Source organism: Leptinotarsa decemlineata, unplaced genomic scaffold (genome assembly GCF_025532065.1).
Source record: "Leptinotarsa decemlineata unplaced genomic scaffold, Ldec_3_MD MMD2_tig00026299_RagTag_RagTag, whole genome shotgun sequence".
Classification (NCBI taxonomy): Eukaryota; Metazoa; Arthropoda; class Insecta; order Coleoptera; family Chrysomelidae; genus Leptinotarsa; species Leptinotarsa decemlineata.
In genome coordinates, this window is record NW_027412676.1 from 250,741 (window position 1) to 266,008 (window position 15,268).

At 32.8% G+C, this 15,268-nt stretch overlaps 1 protein-coding gene across 1 annotated transcript; it reads right to left on the reverse strand.

The window, feature by feature from the left end:
• Positions 1 to 5,791: 5,791 nt before the first annotated feature.
• LOC141484919 (uncharacterized) lies at positions 5,792 to 7,471 on the reverse strand. The gene has a single exon (XM_074180620.1). The coding sequence runs from the start codon at positions 7,469 to 7,471 to the stop codon at positions 5,792 to 5,794; it is 1,680 nt and encodes a 559-aa protein (XP_074036721.1).
• Positions 7,472 to 15,268: the final 7,797 nt, after the last annotated feature.

Genomic DNA, 15,268 nt, shown 5'->3' on the forward strand with positions numbered 1-15,268 from the left:
TCTACAAGAAAAAAGTTGCTATCAGCGTACCTAACTTGTTTTGTATGATTTTTGAAATATACAGGGTATTTATTAAACATACGGCAAAAATTTAGGGAACTATTCCTTGGACTATTTTAAGAATATTTTGTCTTTTGATGATTTGTGATAGGGCGCTTTGTTTCGAAGAAACGAAGCGAAAAAGAAGTTCGACAATAACAATTTATTACCAAAAATTACATGTAATGTTTATTGATCTACAAGAACTGTTGAAAATGATTACGCCCGTGAGAATCCAATTTTCGACTCCCGAACTCTTTCAAAAACACCAGGATCGTTTCTGATTGTGTAACACCCAGCAATTATTCGATTTCTCAGTATGTCGCCAATATGTCTATGTTGGCAACATAATCAGTTCAAAAAAATGATATGTGAGGTACCGTAAGGATCAATACATGGACCTGTTTTGTTTCTTATATATCGCAATTCTTCGGCTACAGTAAATTTATTTAGTAAGTTACAAATGTTTGCTGATGACACCTCGTCAATTCACAATGAAAATTGTGTACAAGAAATCGAAATTAATATTTCAAAAGACCTTGATGAAATATCTTTTCCAATTTATTAATGAAAATATTGAATAGCCCTTTAATGCTGAATTCCTTGGTCTTATTCTAGATAAAAATGGATCGTGGAGAAAAGACACTGAAACAATAAGAAAAAAATAGCTTAATCAGAATTTTATTCAAAATAAGAAATGTTGTACCCCTAAAACACCTCAAATTGATTTATTTTTCATTAGTACATTCCCAAATTCAATATCTTACATCAGTATGGGGAATGGCAACGAATTCCTTATTGAAACCAATTAAAAAACTTCAGGACAAAATTATAAGGTGAACTACAAGGAGCCTACAGTCAACTTTTATAAACTAAAAAACTATCAGATTTGTCATCCTTATACAAATTCAAATCATGTACCTTTATTCATTTGCCCAAAAATAGGCTCAAACATTCAAATTTGATTTCCAAAACGATGGTGACCAACATAACCATTTGACAAGATATTCAGGCAATTTGAAATTAACGAAAATGAAAACAAATATTAGTCAAAATTCGATTTACTATAAAGGTATCAAATTCTATACAATGAGCTACCGAATGCTTTGAAAAATTTAATAAACAAAAATTACAGATTAATTTGAAGAAATATTTATTGTTTGTATAAATATATTATCTGATGAGTACATTTATGTTCATGTTAAAAATAATGTTCAAACATATGTGTATGTATATATGTATGTATATTTATATTTTTTTCATGTTTCAGTTCTGATTCATCTTTTTTCTGTGTGCTCTGATCGTACTTAGTTATGTTATAGTAAGTTTTTTTTTAATTATTGTTTTTTCCACTGCTATAAACTTGCATGTTTCTTGGGAAAATATAATTGTTATTGTTATTATCAAAGTTGTTGATAGGTACCAACGGAATTGTTAGATTTTTCATTTCTTGGTAGGTCCAGTGTAGTACGCTATATTTTTATTTCGGCTACGTTTATCATTTCAAAATTACAAAAATTCTTATTGTCGAAATTCTTTGTGGGCCGTATCTTCGAAAAAAATGCGACCTATCAAAAATTATCAAAGGGCAAAATTTCCTTGGAATAGTCCAAGGAATAGTGCCGCATGTTTAATAAACATCCTGTATAGTACTGACGACATAGGAATTTGGTGGAATTTATGGGGATTTTTTTTGTAACAAACATGGGCTTTGGTTAGACTCTAGCTGAGGAATTGTGGCATGGACTTTCATGCATTATACCTGACTGTGATTGGGATCGTACTTTTGAAGGTAAGTTTCTCAAAAACTTCTGAATATTGTTCGTGGAGGAGCTGATAATTAGCTTTGAAACGACTTTGATTTTTCTCTACAGGGCATCTACAGCTGACTCTGAAAATATGTTTCTACTGTATTATTCGACTGTTTCACAAGAGTTTTAGAAACAGTTTGTCAAATAGAAGTGATACATTCCCTACACGAATGAAAAAATGAAATGCTGCCATTGGGAGGATATCTGTATATCCAAGATAAATCTCTGAAATCAAAAAAAAATTGAAAATGAGTTTTTCAGAATGGAAATCGAGGTCGATCCATCAAATAATAAAAAAATTCTCACATGAAGTGCTCATTGTCGTTTAGTTGAATTCAACAAAGTGAAGAACAAAATTATTAGTGCTAGATGAACTGAATATATTCATTTCACAAACGTCTTGAAACATTGATCACTGCTGCAGGGACTATTTATTCTATCAACCACCAAAAGCTTGAACATGAAGAACCTTCATTATTCAGTCGCAATAATGATTTTCACCTAAAGAATATATACATCTCACAAATACTGCATTGTTTATTGATAACATGAATTATACTTTCAAAACTTTCCCTAATATATTTAACATATGTAAATTATACAACATGCTAGGTAATAGATTTTAATTTCGGACCGAAAAACTATAAAAACAGTGTTTCTCCTTTTCCATTTCAATCAAACCCATTGAAGAAAAATATAAACGTTTGGTTCCAAACGAGAGTATGTTAAATCTGATTTTCAACCTTCTTTCTGTTGTACAATCCATTTTCAGATCCTTAACTTTAGTCACATAATATGATCCATTCTCTCTCGAAGTTATTTGATGTAAAGTAAAAAAAAATTCTTCATCATGAGATTTTATTTCTCTCTTTGAAATTCCTCTGTTTTTATGAATAGTTTCAAAACCTTCATTAGATTTTTCACAAGAGATCAAGAATGTATTAGGTACCCCCAACCAACTAAATTGTTTTATCATTTCATGGTGTTGTAACAATTTTATTTTGTTGATATAATAACTTTCAAAGTGCTAATTGATTATATTAGACGATCCGTGAAGACAATACAGTTGTAGGCAATGAAAGTGTTTTATAAATTTGTCATAAAAATGTCCATGAAATAAAATTAAAAAAACGTTATAAAATAGTCACAAAATTATCACATAAATGTTTTAACAACAAACTTATAAAACATATTTTCCTTAAATAGTAAATTATTTTGTAGCAGTTTTATAGCACTTTTCTGCAAGGTTTGTGTAATGTTTATTAAAACGCCATTGATCATAAACTGTCTTTATTTTTGCCTTCAATAGAGGAATGCAAAACATCAAGTACAGAAAAACGCATACCATCGATATCATGAACAGGACCGTACTTACTGTATATATGACATTCCCCTTGTTAAACAAATTCCCCTATACAAAATATAACGAACAAAATATAACCTGTAATACCGAAACTAATATAACTATATATATGTGAAGAGCTGGCTGTAATATTGAATGAACGTAATGAATATATACAAGCAATAATAAATAAAGTAACATAAATAAACAGGAACAGATAATACGTTAATACCCTAGCTGTTATAATGCAGCCTACGAGGAATTTTCACTTCCCTACTACTTCTTGTAGTGGTGGGTACAAACACAATCTCTTGATTGCTTTCATTCGTATCTTGCATTTGCTCATTAGCGATTGAATCATCATTATTAGATTCACTTGAGATTTCAGTATCATTGGAATCCTCAACTGCATTATCACAGTTGGGATGAACAGGATATCTGTTGATGTATTGATCATTTCTAGACAATAAACTACCATTATCAAACTTAACATTGTAAGATCGTGGTCTAATTTCTGATTTAGAAACTAAAACACCTTTTTCCCATTTTTTGTCCTCTAGTCTCCTCTTAACTAAAACAGTTTCGTTATTTTTGAGACTATGTTCATTAGGTTTAGTTTTTGTATTGTAAAATTGCTTCTGTTGATTTTGCCGTCTTTTCAGAGTTTGTTTTATTTCTGCAAAGTTACTTTTGGCTGGTCTGAGACAGGTGGTTTCAACCGGTAATATATCTCTGAGTTGCCTGGACATCAGAATTTTTGCAGGAGACTCCAAATTACTTTCAATTGGAGTGTTTCTATAAATTAATAAAGTTAAATATATATCTTTATTTTCGTATTTAGCTTTACGCAGCATATTTTTCAATGTGGCCACATGTCGTTCGACTAACCCATTTGATTGGGGATACCTAGGGCTGGACGTGATATGAGTGAACTGCCATGCCTGTGAAAATTGTTTGAAATATAAACTAGAGAATTGTGGTCCCCCGTCGCTGACTAATATATTTGGAATGCCGTGGCGCGCGAATATGGATTTTAAATGCGTTATCACTTCATTAGATGAGGTAGAATCTACTAGTTTTGCTATTTCAATGTATTTAGAGAAATAATCTACTACTAGTAAGTATGTTTCGTTGTCCAAAAAAAATAAGTCGCACGCTACTTTTTCCCAGGGACGTTCAGGAACCTCATGACCTATCATTGGTTTTTTAATATTATTTCTTTGAAAGACCTTACATGTGATACAATTAGAAACTAAGTCCTCAATTTCTTTAGACATATTTGGCCAGAAAAAACATTCCCTAGCTCTATTTTTACATCTAGTAATTCCAAAGTGGCCATAATGAATTTTATTTAGAATTTCCTTATGCATTTGGTTTGGTATTATGAGTTTGTTACCTTTATATAATAGTCCATTTGCTTCGGTAATCTCATCTTTGAATTTGTAATACCTTTTTACAAGTGGATCAGTTTTTTTTTTATTGTTTTTGGCCAACCATCGTGAACATATTTCATTACAATACGTAATTCCGGATCGGTTAATGTATGTTTTTTGATCTGTGCGATTTTTTCATTTGTAGCATTCAAATTAAACCTGAGTAAACAAATCTGATAATCAATCTCATCATCAATATCAGATTTGGGAGATTCGCCCATTATGTAGGCTCGTGACAACGTATCAGCAAAAAAAAGGTTTCTACCTGGTTTATAAATAAGTTTAATATCATATCTCTGCAGTCTCATGAACATTCGTTGAAGACGGGGTGGGCAATTATATAGCGGTTTATTGAAAATTTGTACCAAGGCCTTATGATCAGTTTCCATTGTTATGGTTTTTCCAAAAATAAATTGATGAAACCGTTCACAAGCGAATAGCAGTGCATATAATTCTTTTTCAATCTGTGCATAATTTTTTTGGGTATCGGTTAATGATTTGGATGCATACATGCACGGCAAATTATTTTGAAGTAAAACCGCGCCAACTCCATCTTTTTAAGAATCTGCTGAGATTGTAATAGGCTTTTCCGAATCATAAAATTGTAAGACAGGATGACTTGTCAATTTTTCTTTTAATTGCCTGAAGGCATTATCATGTACTGATTCCCAACACCAGGCAGTGTCTTTTTTCAGCAACTGTCTCAACGGAGCAGTAATGCTTGATAAATGGTCGATGAATTTGCTCACATAGGTTATCATACCCAGAAACCGCTGTAAATCGCCTTTATTCTTAGGAAGAGGCATTTCCGTGATTGCCTTCACTTTGGAATCATCAGGCTTATAGCCAGATTGTGAAATTTTATGACCCATATAAACGATTTCAGTTAAACAGAATTTACATTTATTTTTATTGAATCTAACATTATTTTGCTTTGCGATTCGCAATACATTTTCCAAACGTGCATCATGTTCTTCTTTGGTACTACCCCATATCAAAATATCATCAATATATATCTCTACCCCCGGTATGTCAAAAATAGCTTTAAATCTTTTTCGGAAAACCTCAGGAGCACAATTTACACCGAACGGTAATCTTAGAAAGCGGTATCTGCCAAAAGGTGTAGCAAAAGTGCATAGCTTCGAACTCTCATTATCAAGAGCAATTTACCAAAACCCTGACATGGCATCAAGCGTACTGAAATATTTAGCATTTTTTAATTTAGCACTGATTTCTTCGAAAGTTGGTAATGGATAATGTTCTCTACGAATATTTTTATTGAGTTCAACCGGATCGAGGCAAATTCTCAAACAGCCATCTTTTTTTGCGACTAGTACTATCGGATTGACCCATTCTGTGGGAAAGTCTACTTTAAAGATGATTCCCTGCGACTCCATCTCCTCCAAACAGCGCTTAAACTTAGGTATTAAAGGAAACGGAATTTTTCGTGCTGGGTAGATTTTTGGTACGGCATCTAATTTCAGTTGAATGTGAAAAGGTTTCTCAAGGCAACCAATTCCTTGAAAAATGTCTTCGTATTTTTTTACGACATCAGCACAATCAACAGAATCAATTTTTTTAATAATGTTCAATTCGATACAACTATCCAAACCTAAAATAGCTGGAGAGTCTATATCTACTATAACAAAATCTAACCAGTAAACATTATTTTTATAATAACAATGTAAGCGACATTCGCCAATCACAGGTATAGTATCATTTGAATAATTTGTTAGCCTAACATTCGATCTCTTTATAGTTTTTTCATCTATATTCAAAGAGACAACTGTTTTTATATTGATGACATTTGTCATTGCTCCAGTATCTAACTTAAAGACAACATTTTTAACTTGATTAACAACCATTTCTATGTGCCATTGTTTCTGTTTATTTTTTTCGGAAAATTTATTCACCATCCCTATAAAGACATAATTCGAATTTAAATCGTCATATTCTTGAACAGTTTCATATTCACCTGGTGTATCATTATTAAACTCAATGGAGTGTACAATTCTTTTCCTACACATTTTCTGAAAATGATTGAAGTTCCCACATATATTACATTGCTTACCGAAAGCTGGACATTTTCTTACAGGATGTGCTATTCCACATTCAAAGCAACTGATTTGCTTTGGCGAAAACCGACCAACTGCTTTACTCACTCTTCTGAAATGTGGTTGTCCTGGAAAATCTGTATTCGTACTGGCTTGATAATCAGAACGTGATGTTGATTGTTGAGTAGAACCACCTGGTATGTTCCGATTAGCTTCCGTACGAGCATCCACAATACATAACTCTTTCACTTCACTTGTGATTTCCTGCCCCTGCTTCCTAGACTCCTGAACTGCCAAGCAAACACTTTCCGCTTTCTTCAAAGTCATATCACTATTTTCCAATAATCTTTCTCTTAGTTGATCACTTAAGAGGCCAATGATAAGCATACTGCAAACCAGTGACTCTTCCAAATCACTGAAAGCACAACTTTTCGCTTTGTTTTTCAAGTCTGTTATGAACTGTTGTAAACTTTCACCTTCCATCTGCCTCCTTGTGAAAAACTTATGTCTTTCATACACTAGATTCGTTTGTGGTTGAAAGAAATTGTCAAATTCGCGTATCAAGGGCTTAATCCTGTTCTGTTCTTCTTTTTTAAATTTGAATGTATTGAATATACGAATGCCCTCATCACCAATATACTGTAAAAACTGTGCACATTGTACATCTTCTTCTTTCTTGTCGATTTCATTAGCTTTCAAGTAATTGTTGAATTTTTGAATCCAAAATTTCCATTTATCCGCTACATTGCCACATGTTACGTCCAACGGAGCAATTCCTCTCAACTCTGCCATTTTCTATCTTTAAAACTTTACTTTGACTTTCCAAAAGGAATATTCAATAACAATGGTTCGTTCGCAGCGCCATGTAATGTTTATTAAAACGCCATTGATCATAAACTGTCTTTATTTTTGCCTTCAATAGAGGAATGCAAAACATCAAGTACAGAAAAACGCATACCATCGATATCATGAACAGGACCGTACTTACTGTATATATGACAGTTTGTATGATCTTTATAACAATATTTCGAGCTCATTTTATAACTGCTTCCTGTAGCTTTAATTAAATTATTTTATTGAAATGCTTTCAAACACAATTTTTTTTTTCATTGCCATTGCCAAATTGTCACTTCAATGATAATTTCCCAACTATTTTATAGTATGGTATATTTACTACAATTCCAAAACAATAATATAACTTAAATAAAATCAAATTTCTTCCGGGATTATATATTTGCTGTCGCCAGGAATAAAATGCAGCATTTAAGAAGAAACATCTGATATTGATTTTAGAGGTCGTGTAATGAAGTATAATTTGGTAGGTCTAGTGTAGTAGGCTTTGTCGTGTAATATTGGTCATTGGAAAAAAAAATTGGAAAAGTGGTTCTTTTTAGATGAAGACTCACGTAACTTAGTGCTCCAATTTTGTTCTTGCTCTGAACAGGGAAAGGTTATCAATAATTAAAATCCGTCGATTCAAGTGAAGCACCATTTGTATATATTCTCAAATCACTAGCTCAAAAATCTTTCGAAATTCAGCCTTTATAATCGATGGAAGAAGCTTCTTAGCCAAAACATCCAAGCAGATAATATTTATTCAAACTAAACGTGACAAATCCTATATTCATACGAGCACTTTTGTAGAAATCGATAGCTTTTAAAGTCGTCCGACTCTGCCGCAATACCATCACTCATAGAACTGTTTCTAAAGTTTTATAGGGATAACTTAGTAGCTAAAATACGTTTAAATGCTTGCTATTGATACCAAATAGAACGACGAAATGATGGAAATTCGGAATATTGACATTAGACGAGTTGAAAATATGAAGTATATGGTGATATATACAGCTGAAAAGTACATGGATATTATAGGATTATATTATTTAGAACAAACTGAGTTTGCGACTAGAAAATGAATACGCCGACAGACCAAAAATATTAATAAAAGAGTAGCACGTTAATAATAGACTATATATTTGTCAAGAAAATTTCATTCCCAGTAAAAATATCGATATTTGAAGCACAGATGTGCAATTAATAAAATGGCTTCAATCTTTCTATTCGTTACTTTCGAGTTGGTGACATATCTATTATATTTTCCTAGTGTACAATACAAAATCACTTCTTGCGCCTTCAAGAGAACATTTTAAACACTTTTTCATTTTATCTTTATCATTTTAGGCTACATTATATTTCATAACGCTCACTTAGAACTAATAAAAAACTATATTTCATTATTTTATGAGTATCTTTACAAAACTACTTTCTGAGAGTTACTTTTAGAGTAACTGCCGAAATTTTTATAAAACTGTTCTAAAGTGTTTGTAAAAGACCTGACAAAATATAAATGAAGACTACAATGTTTTATAAAACGGTGCCAATTTCCCTCTTATAGCTGTTTTATAAACATATTGAAAACATTTCTGAGAGATATACAGTTTTATAATGTATTTCTTTGAAACGTTTTCGCAACTATCATAAAATATAAAATTGCTAGTTGAGCCATTATTTTGCCCGCAATCATTTTCGATCATTTTTAAATGGTAATGTAGAAAGAAACAGTTTTTCCCATTTTCATCTAAGTCAACCTCTTATAGAAGTATATAAACTTTCGGTTCAAAACTAGAGTAAGTTAGACATAATTCTCAACCCCTGTTGTGAAACTTGCGATTACCCTCCAAATTTTAGTCACTTGAGTGGTCGTTTTTTCTCAAAGTTATTCAATAAGGTGGAAAAAAAATTTCTCAATAGTTTCAGTGTTTCAATATTCTTCTGCTTTCCAATTCTGGTAGCATTACACGTAATTATATTAATAAATTAACAGACGGAACTCAGAGTCTATCTTTGGGTGAGATTAGCAAAACCTATTTTGATTATATGATATATAATATGAGCAAAATAAATAGGTTTATTGACTCTATGTTGATTTGAATAAGAGAGTTCATTGTACCACTTTACCGTTTCCCATAACGCTGAAGTATCGATGTTCAACGTTTCCATAACTTTTGGTCACTAATACAGATAATAAATACTTGATATTAGCAGGAGTAGCATATTCATTCATTTATTCTGCAAATGTTAACTGGTACAACAGTACATTTCACGTAACATTTCAAAATGGAACAACACATAACATTCGAACAGTTGCTAATAACTTCTCTTTATAAAAATTTCTGTTTGGATTTATTCATAATACTTTGGCTGTGCTTCAAATAGCATGTTTACTTATTCATTGATTAGTTGTATGCTTGAATGAGGAAAAATATTTTCAGTAAAGTCGTATTTACAAAATGGCACATAGCAGAGGTAGCGATAAAACACCTAATTCTTTGAATGAGATCATGCATAATTACGATTTTGTCAATCGATCAGTAAGGTTATCGATATAGAAACATCAAGACAATGTGGAATTATTCCCCAAAAATATATGTATATCTGAATTTAGAATTTTCTGAAATATTATAAAGCAGGAGGAACTAATTTTCTGGTAAACAAGCTTCATGGTCCCAGACATGTATTGTCAATATTTTGTTTAATTGAATTATTGCTTTGAATCTTGACGTTATAGATCTGGTTTGAGTTCCTGCAATCAATCTCATTTTGTCTAATAGATACTCTGTTCGATGGCAGATAAGTTACTGGACCTCGAATTCATATATTTTACTTCTCCCATATTCAACAAAAATCTGCCTCAAGGGTCCAATCTATTAAAACCCCTCAGGAGGTTGTTGCAATTAAATTCGTCTACTATTGAGCAAGGATTTCAAATCTACGTGGATAGATTTCTCAGATTCGCCAGAATCTAATGAGCATGATATTCGATACGAGTTGCTTTTGCTTGCAGATTTGTTTGTGATTAGATCGCATGTATTTAACTATTTTGCATGATGTACGTAGCTTCTTCTACTACTCGGTCTGAAGAATACAATCGAGAGACAGTGCTGTTTTCTCCAAATTCATTTCACATCAGAGGCTTCAATTCCATCTATAAAACTTGTAATCGGTGTTAAAATTTCACGTCACTACCAAATTATTCATACTCTCCCAAATGGAACATTTTCCTAGATTAATGTAACTCTTGAATAGGTATATATGCAATAAGAGTTACTTTTGACATTAGCCGTTTCAGTTAAAAATAATGACTTTTACTTCCATTCTATTGAATCAAGTTGGTATATTACTTTCAAACAAAAATTGGCGTATACTATTCATATCGAATACGTGTACACGATTTTAATACCAGCTAAAATTGTATGAATCACAATATAGAAATATATGTATAGATGTGCCACGGTTTGAAAGAGATATATTGAGTAGCCCCATATGGGGCTTCATCTACACTAGGTAATGACCGTCCTATATGTAATGATATTAATGGCATATTCGAAGCATGGCTAAGGTTCTCCATTTTGGTTACCTGCCATATACATAGGCGATTCATTAAAGTCAAGTTATTTTGGTATGAATTTGTTGCTTGGGCATAAAATATATGTTCATTTTGTTGAAAAAATTATATGTTTTTCAATTGTCGATTCCCCTTTGTAGATAGAACAGATTTTGATCTAATGGAGTGTGCCGCTTGACAGTGAACACACTGTCCCGCAGACTCTGTCGGATTGTGTGCTGGAACAAAAGAGGTGTATATAAGATCCTGATATACTTCAGCTAACTGCAGCCTTCCAAGAGAAGAAAAAATAGAATAAGAAGTACGATTGTTAGTATTCACAAAACAACATTGATGGGAAAATTGAAAGAGTGTCAAAACAAGAATTCTCATGGCTCCACTTTGCGTATAAAAAAATGTTGATGTCACACGAAACAATATATTATGTTAAAGAAGTAATTTCTATATTTCACCGATTTAGAAAACGAACTCTATAAATTATGACTGTCATTTTTCAACGGGTCAGACCAATTTCAACATATTTTTTTAATTCTCGTATTTCAAAGGTATTCTGAAAAAAAGGTAATGCAAATTGAACAGAAAAATAATAAATCAGGGTTACAGATTGGAAATCTGAGAATGGCTTGAAATGTTTACATTGTCCATTTCTTCTCACAAATAATAAATTGTGGATTGAACAAATCTAGAGTCACAAGAAAAAATCATGATTTTTTACATAGTTGTCCAAAAACTCAATGCATTAAAATGAATTCTGCTTCAGTAGACAAGAACAATATCGCCTTGCTTTTAGCTATTGAAACGATCAGAAGGTGACTTTTTTATTGACAGAGTTTTATGCGGATTAGTTGAAAATGAAGGAGAATGTGAAAAAAGTACGAAAAGGACTACTGACACAAACAGCTACACAGAACAAACAAAAAAATCATGGCGGTTAAACAATTACACGAAAGTGAATTCTTAAAAATGAGTCATTATGTGATTCATTGAATTGTTGTGTAACAGAATCACTTGACAATATGAGCGACCAAGAAGTAAATCATCTAAAGGAACAATTCGTTCAGTCCAGTCTCAACTCCAAACAATGTAGGTTAATGAACTGACATCTATCAGGGAACAACTACTTCCATGGCTAATATCATGAAGGGTGTTGGATTATATCCGACAGGTGTCAGTGCTGGATTCTTCACTGAATTCATTCCTGCTTATGCTGTCAACAATACAACTGCCTTAATAGATTTTTAATTATTGGAACACACATGCAAACCTGTTTCGGACTGTTTGGCACTCGTCAGTGCAACGAATTGTTTCTTTAGATGATTTGATTTATAGCCAGTCTTCAAGTATGCCCACTGACTATATTGATAAGATTCCTTTATTTATACGAGGATTTTGACAAATTTCGGATATGCGGTTGGTTACCTCGTTCACAGGCAGATTAGTCGAAGGAATTCCATATTCAATTATTGGAAATCATCGACTTTATGTTGATGATAGACACTACCTTGCACTGACAAGTAGCCAAACAGGCCGAAACCGGTCTGCAAGTGTGTTTAAATAATTGAAAATCTATTGCGGCAGTTGTATGGCCAACAGCATATGCAGGAATAACTTCATCCTGCACTGACACCTGTCGGATATAATCCAACGCCCATCGTTGTATTGTTTTCTGATGTCCATTAACCTACAGTGTATGGAGTTGAGACCAGCCTGATTTGATCTATAACCAGTCTTCATGTATACCCACTGACTAGAGGTGAATAGATCAAAAAATAAGTGATGCCAAAATATAATAGTTTGAAAACAAGGACTTTTTGGAAAATCTAAATACTTGATATCAACATTATACATGTTAATACAGGCATTTTTTCACTACCTACCCATAAGAACATGAATATCCGCACTCTCCAGGTACTTCAAGTGCCAGAAATGCAGTCATACCTCATCAAGATGCACAAAAGAAGAGAAGGGTATTTGTGACAAGTTGAAACTCGCCGGATTATGTAAACTCACTAGTCAAACAGAAACCGGACGGTCTGTCCTACGTTATGATAGCGTAGGACACACTTACCGCCCGGTTTTCATTTCATATGTAAAAGCGCCCCTTTTATCCCCACGGGGAACGCCCCAGTTGGAATATTTGAAAATATTTTCTTTCGCATTTATGAGTATAGATTGTAGATCAAATCTTCTTACTGCTTTGAGATCGTAACCAACTTTGTATCAGTTAATTAAAAATATGACATTGTCCTTTTTTTCCATTTCAGAAATGAATCATCGTTGGAGAAATAGTTGAAAGGTAAATGAGGTTTTCTGAGGCGTTTTTTAGAGAGAAGTATCGTATCACCACAATTGCTGCATTATTTTTGGAATTCTAATTTAAAAACTTTGTATGCTTGCGAAAAATCAATATTCGTGGAGAAACGTGTTTCATGAAGCTGGTGTTTTGCATATACCATTCTTCATTCTGTGAAAGAATAATCAAACCAATTTCTTTCATATTTTGTGGTTGAATCATTGAAATTCTTTATGTGAAATTGATAAAACTTTCCACATTCACATAAATTTCAATATTAACGTGAATCGTACCACAGCGGGAATTTTCATAACCACGAAAGTTTGTCATATATACCTAATATGCCTAAAATGAATAATTTTCACGTTAATCTTGTTACAGGGAGTAGTCAATTGAAAAGTGTTCTGATATTGTTTGATTTTTTTGAGAAAGCATTTTCAAATATTCTAACTGGGGAGCCCCCCGTTAGGGTAAAAGGGAAGAGTTCTGTTAATCATTAATCTTACCTAAAATGTATAAGATTTCTTTATATATCAGGCCGAATGACCATTTGTTAATTATTAATCTCACCTAAAATGTATAAGATTTCTCTATATCGGTCATTAGGCCTGATATAAAGAAATCTTATACATTTTAGGTAAGAATAATAATCAACAAATGGTCCTTCGCTGCCAACAGAACTAATCTGTGGTCATATGTCCGAAAAACTTCTGTTACGACGTAGTCAAAGGCTCAGGGAAAAGTCTGAAAGTCAGAAACTAGCTTCTCAAGTTAAGTCTTGTCCGTTGCTATTGTAATCCCATAGTTCCACAACTGAAAGAAATGAAACCAGATTGCCGAAGACGAATATGAGCAAAAATTTTGAAATGTCTAATCCGGTAACTTCGAATTCTCAAGGTTCCAAACGTAGCAGAAGTCAGAATATGTCAAAAACAAAGAACAGTAAATCAAGACGTCAGCAAGTGGAACTTCAATTTGTCCTTGAAAAAAAGAAGTTGGAACAAGAACTATTTCAGAAGGAAGAAGAAATGCCTGATATTGAGTTCATGTAGGTTCGTTCTATATGTTCGTTAATATGAAAGTAAATGATGGGCTGTTTGGAATAGAACCTTCGACACTGTCTCTAGTTCTTGGACCACACTCTGATATATTCAGATTTGAAAGATTGTCAAAGGTTTTACTGGTCTTCAAAATCGGTTATATGCAGTATGTTTTCTTCAACGAATTTTAATAACTCATTCAGTCTGACCACTATACTTTTTTGTTATATTCCTCACAGCTCATTTCATGAGTCCCCGATTTTCAGTATTCATCGTCTTGCCCTCAGGATTTCATTTCATAATCATAAATACGAAATTGACAAAATATCATGTAAGAAGCAAAACATTCTAGTAGTGGATTATATTTTTTCTAAAACATTTTGTGGTCTCTTCATGGAGGCAATCTAACAAAATACTGAAATATTGAAGTAAAACATGATCAAATTTTTCGAAATGTCCTACGCAAAATCCACAGATGGAGAGACATGTACAAAATAGTAATATCCTATCATTCAAATATGATCTTATCAAGTTCACTGTAAAAAAAGATGTTTGTAAAAAATATTCTAGTTTTTCAGTCGGAGAAAGATACTGGCAAAGTTTAGGTGGAAATTGTATAGTATTCATGAATTCTACATACTTGTCAATCTACATAACTTTTTCACGAAGAACCTACGTGATGGATATGATTTTGTTGCAATGTTGCTTCATTGTGAAATTAGTGTGCATATTATTTCTCTTTACCCGTAGTTTGCGCTGGTCAGGCCCTATCCTTCGAAGCCCCGATACATTCGGCAGGGCGCGCCAGCATTATCAACCAACGGCCACTCCCCACGCCGTGGGGTAAGTGA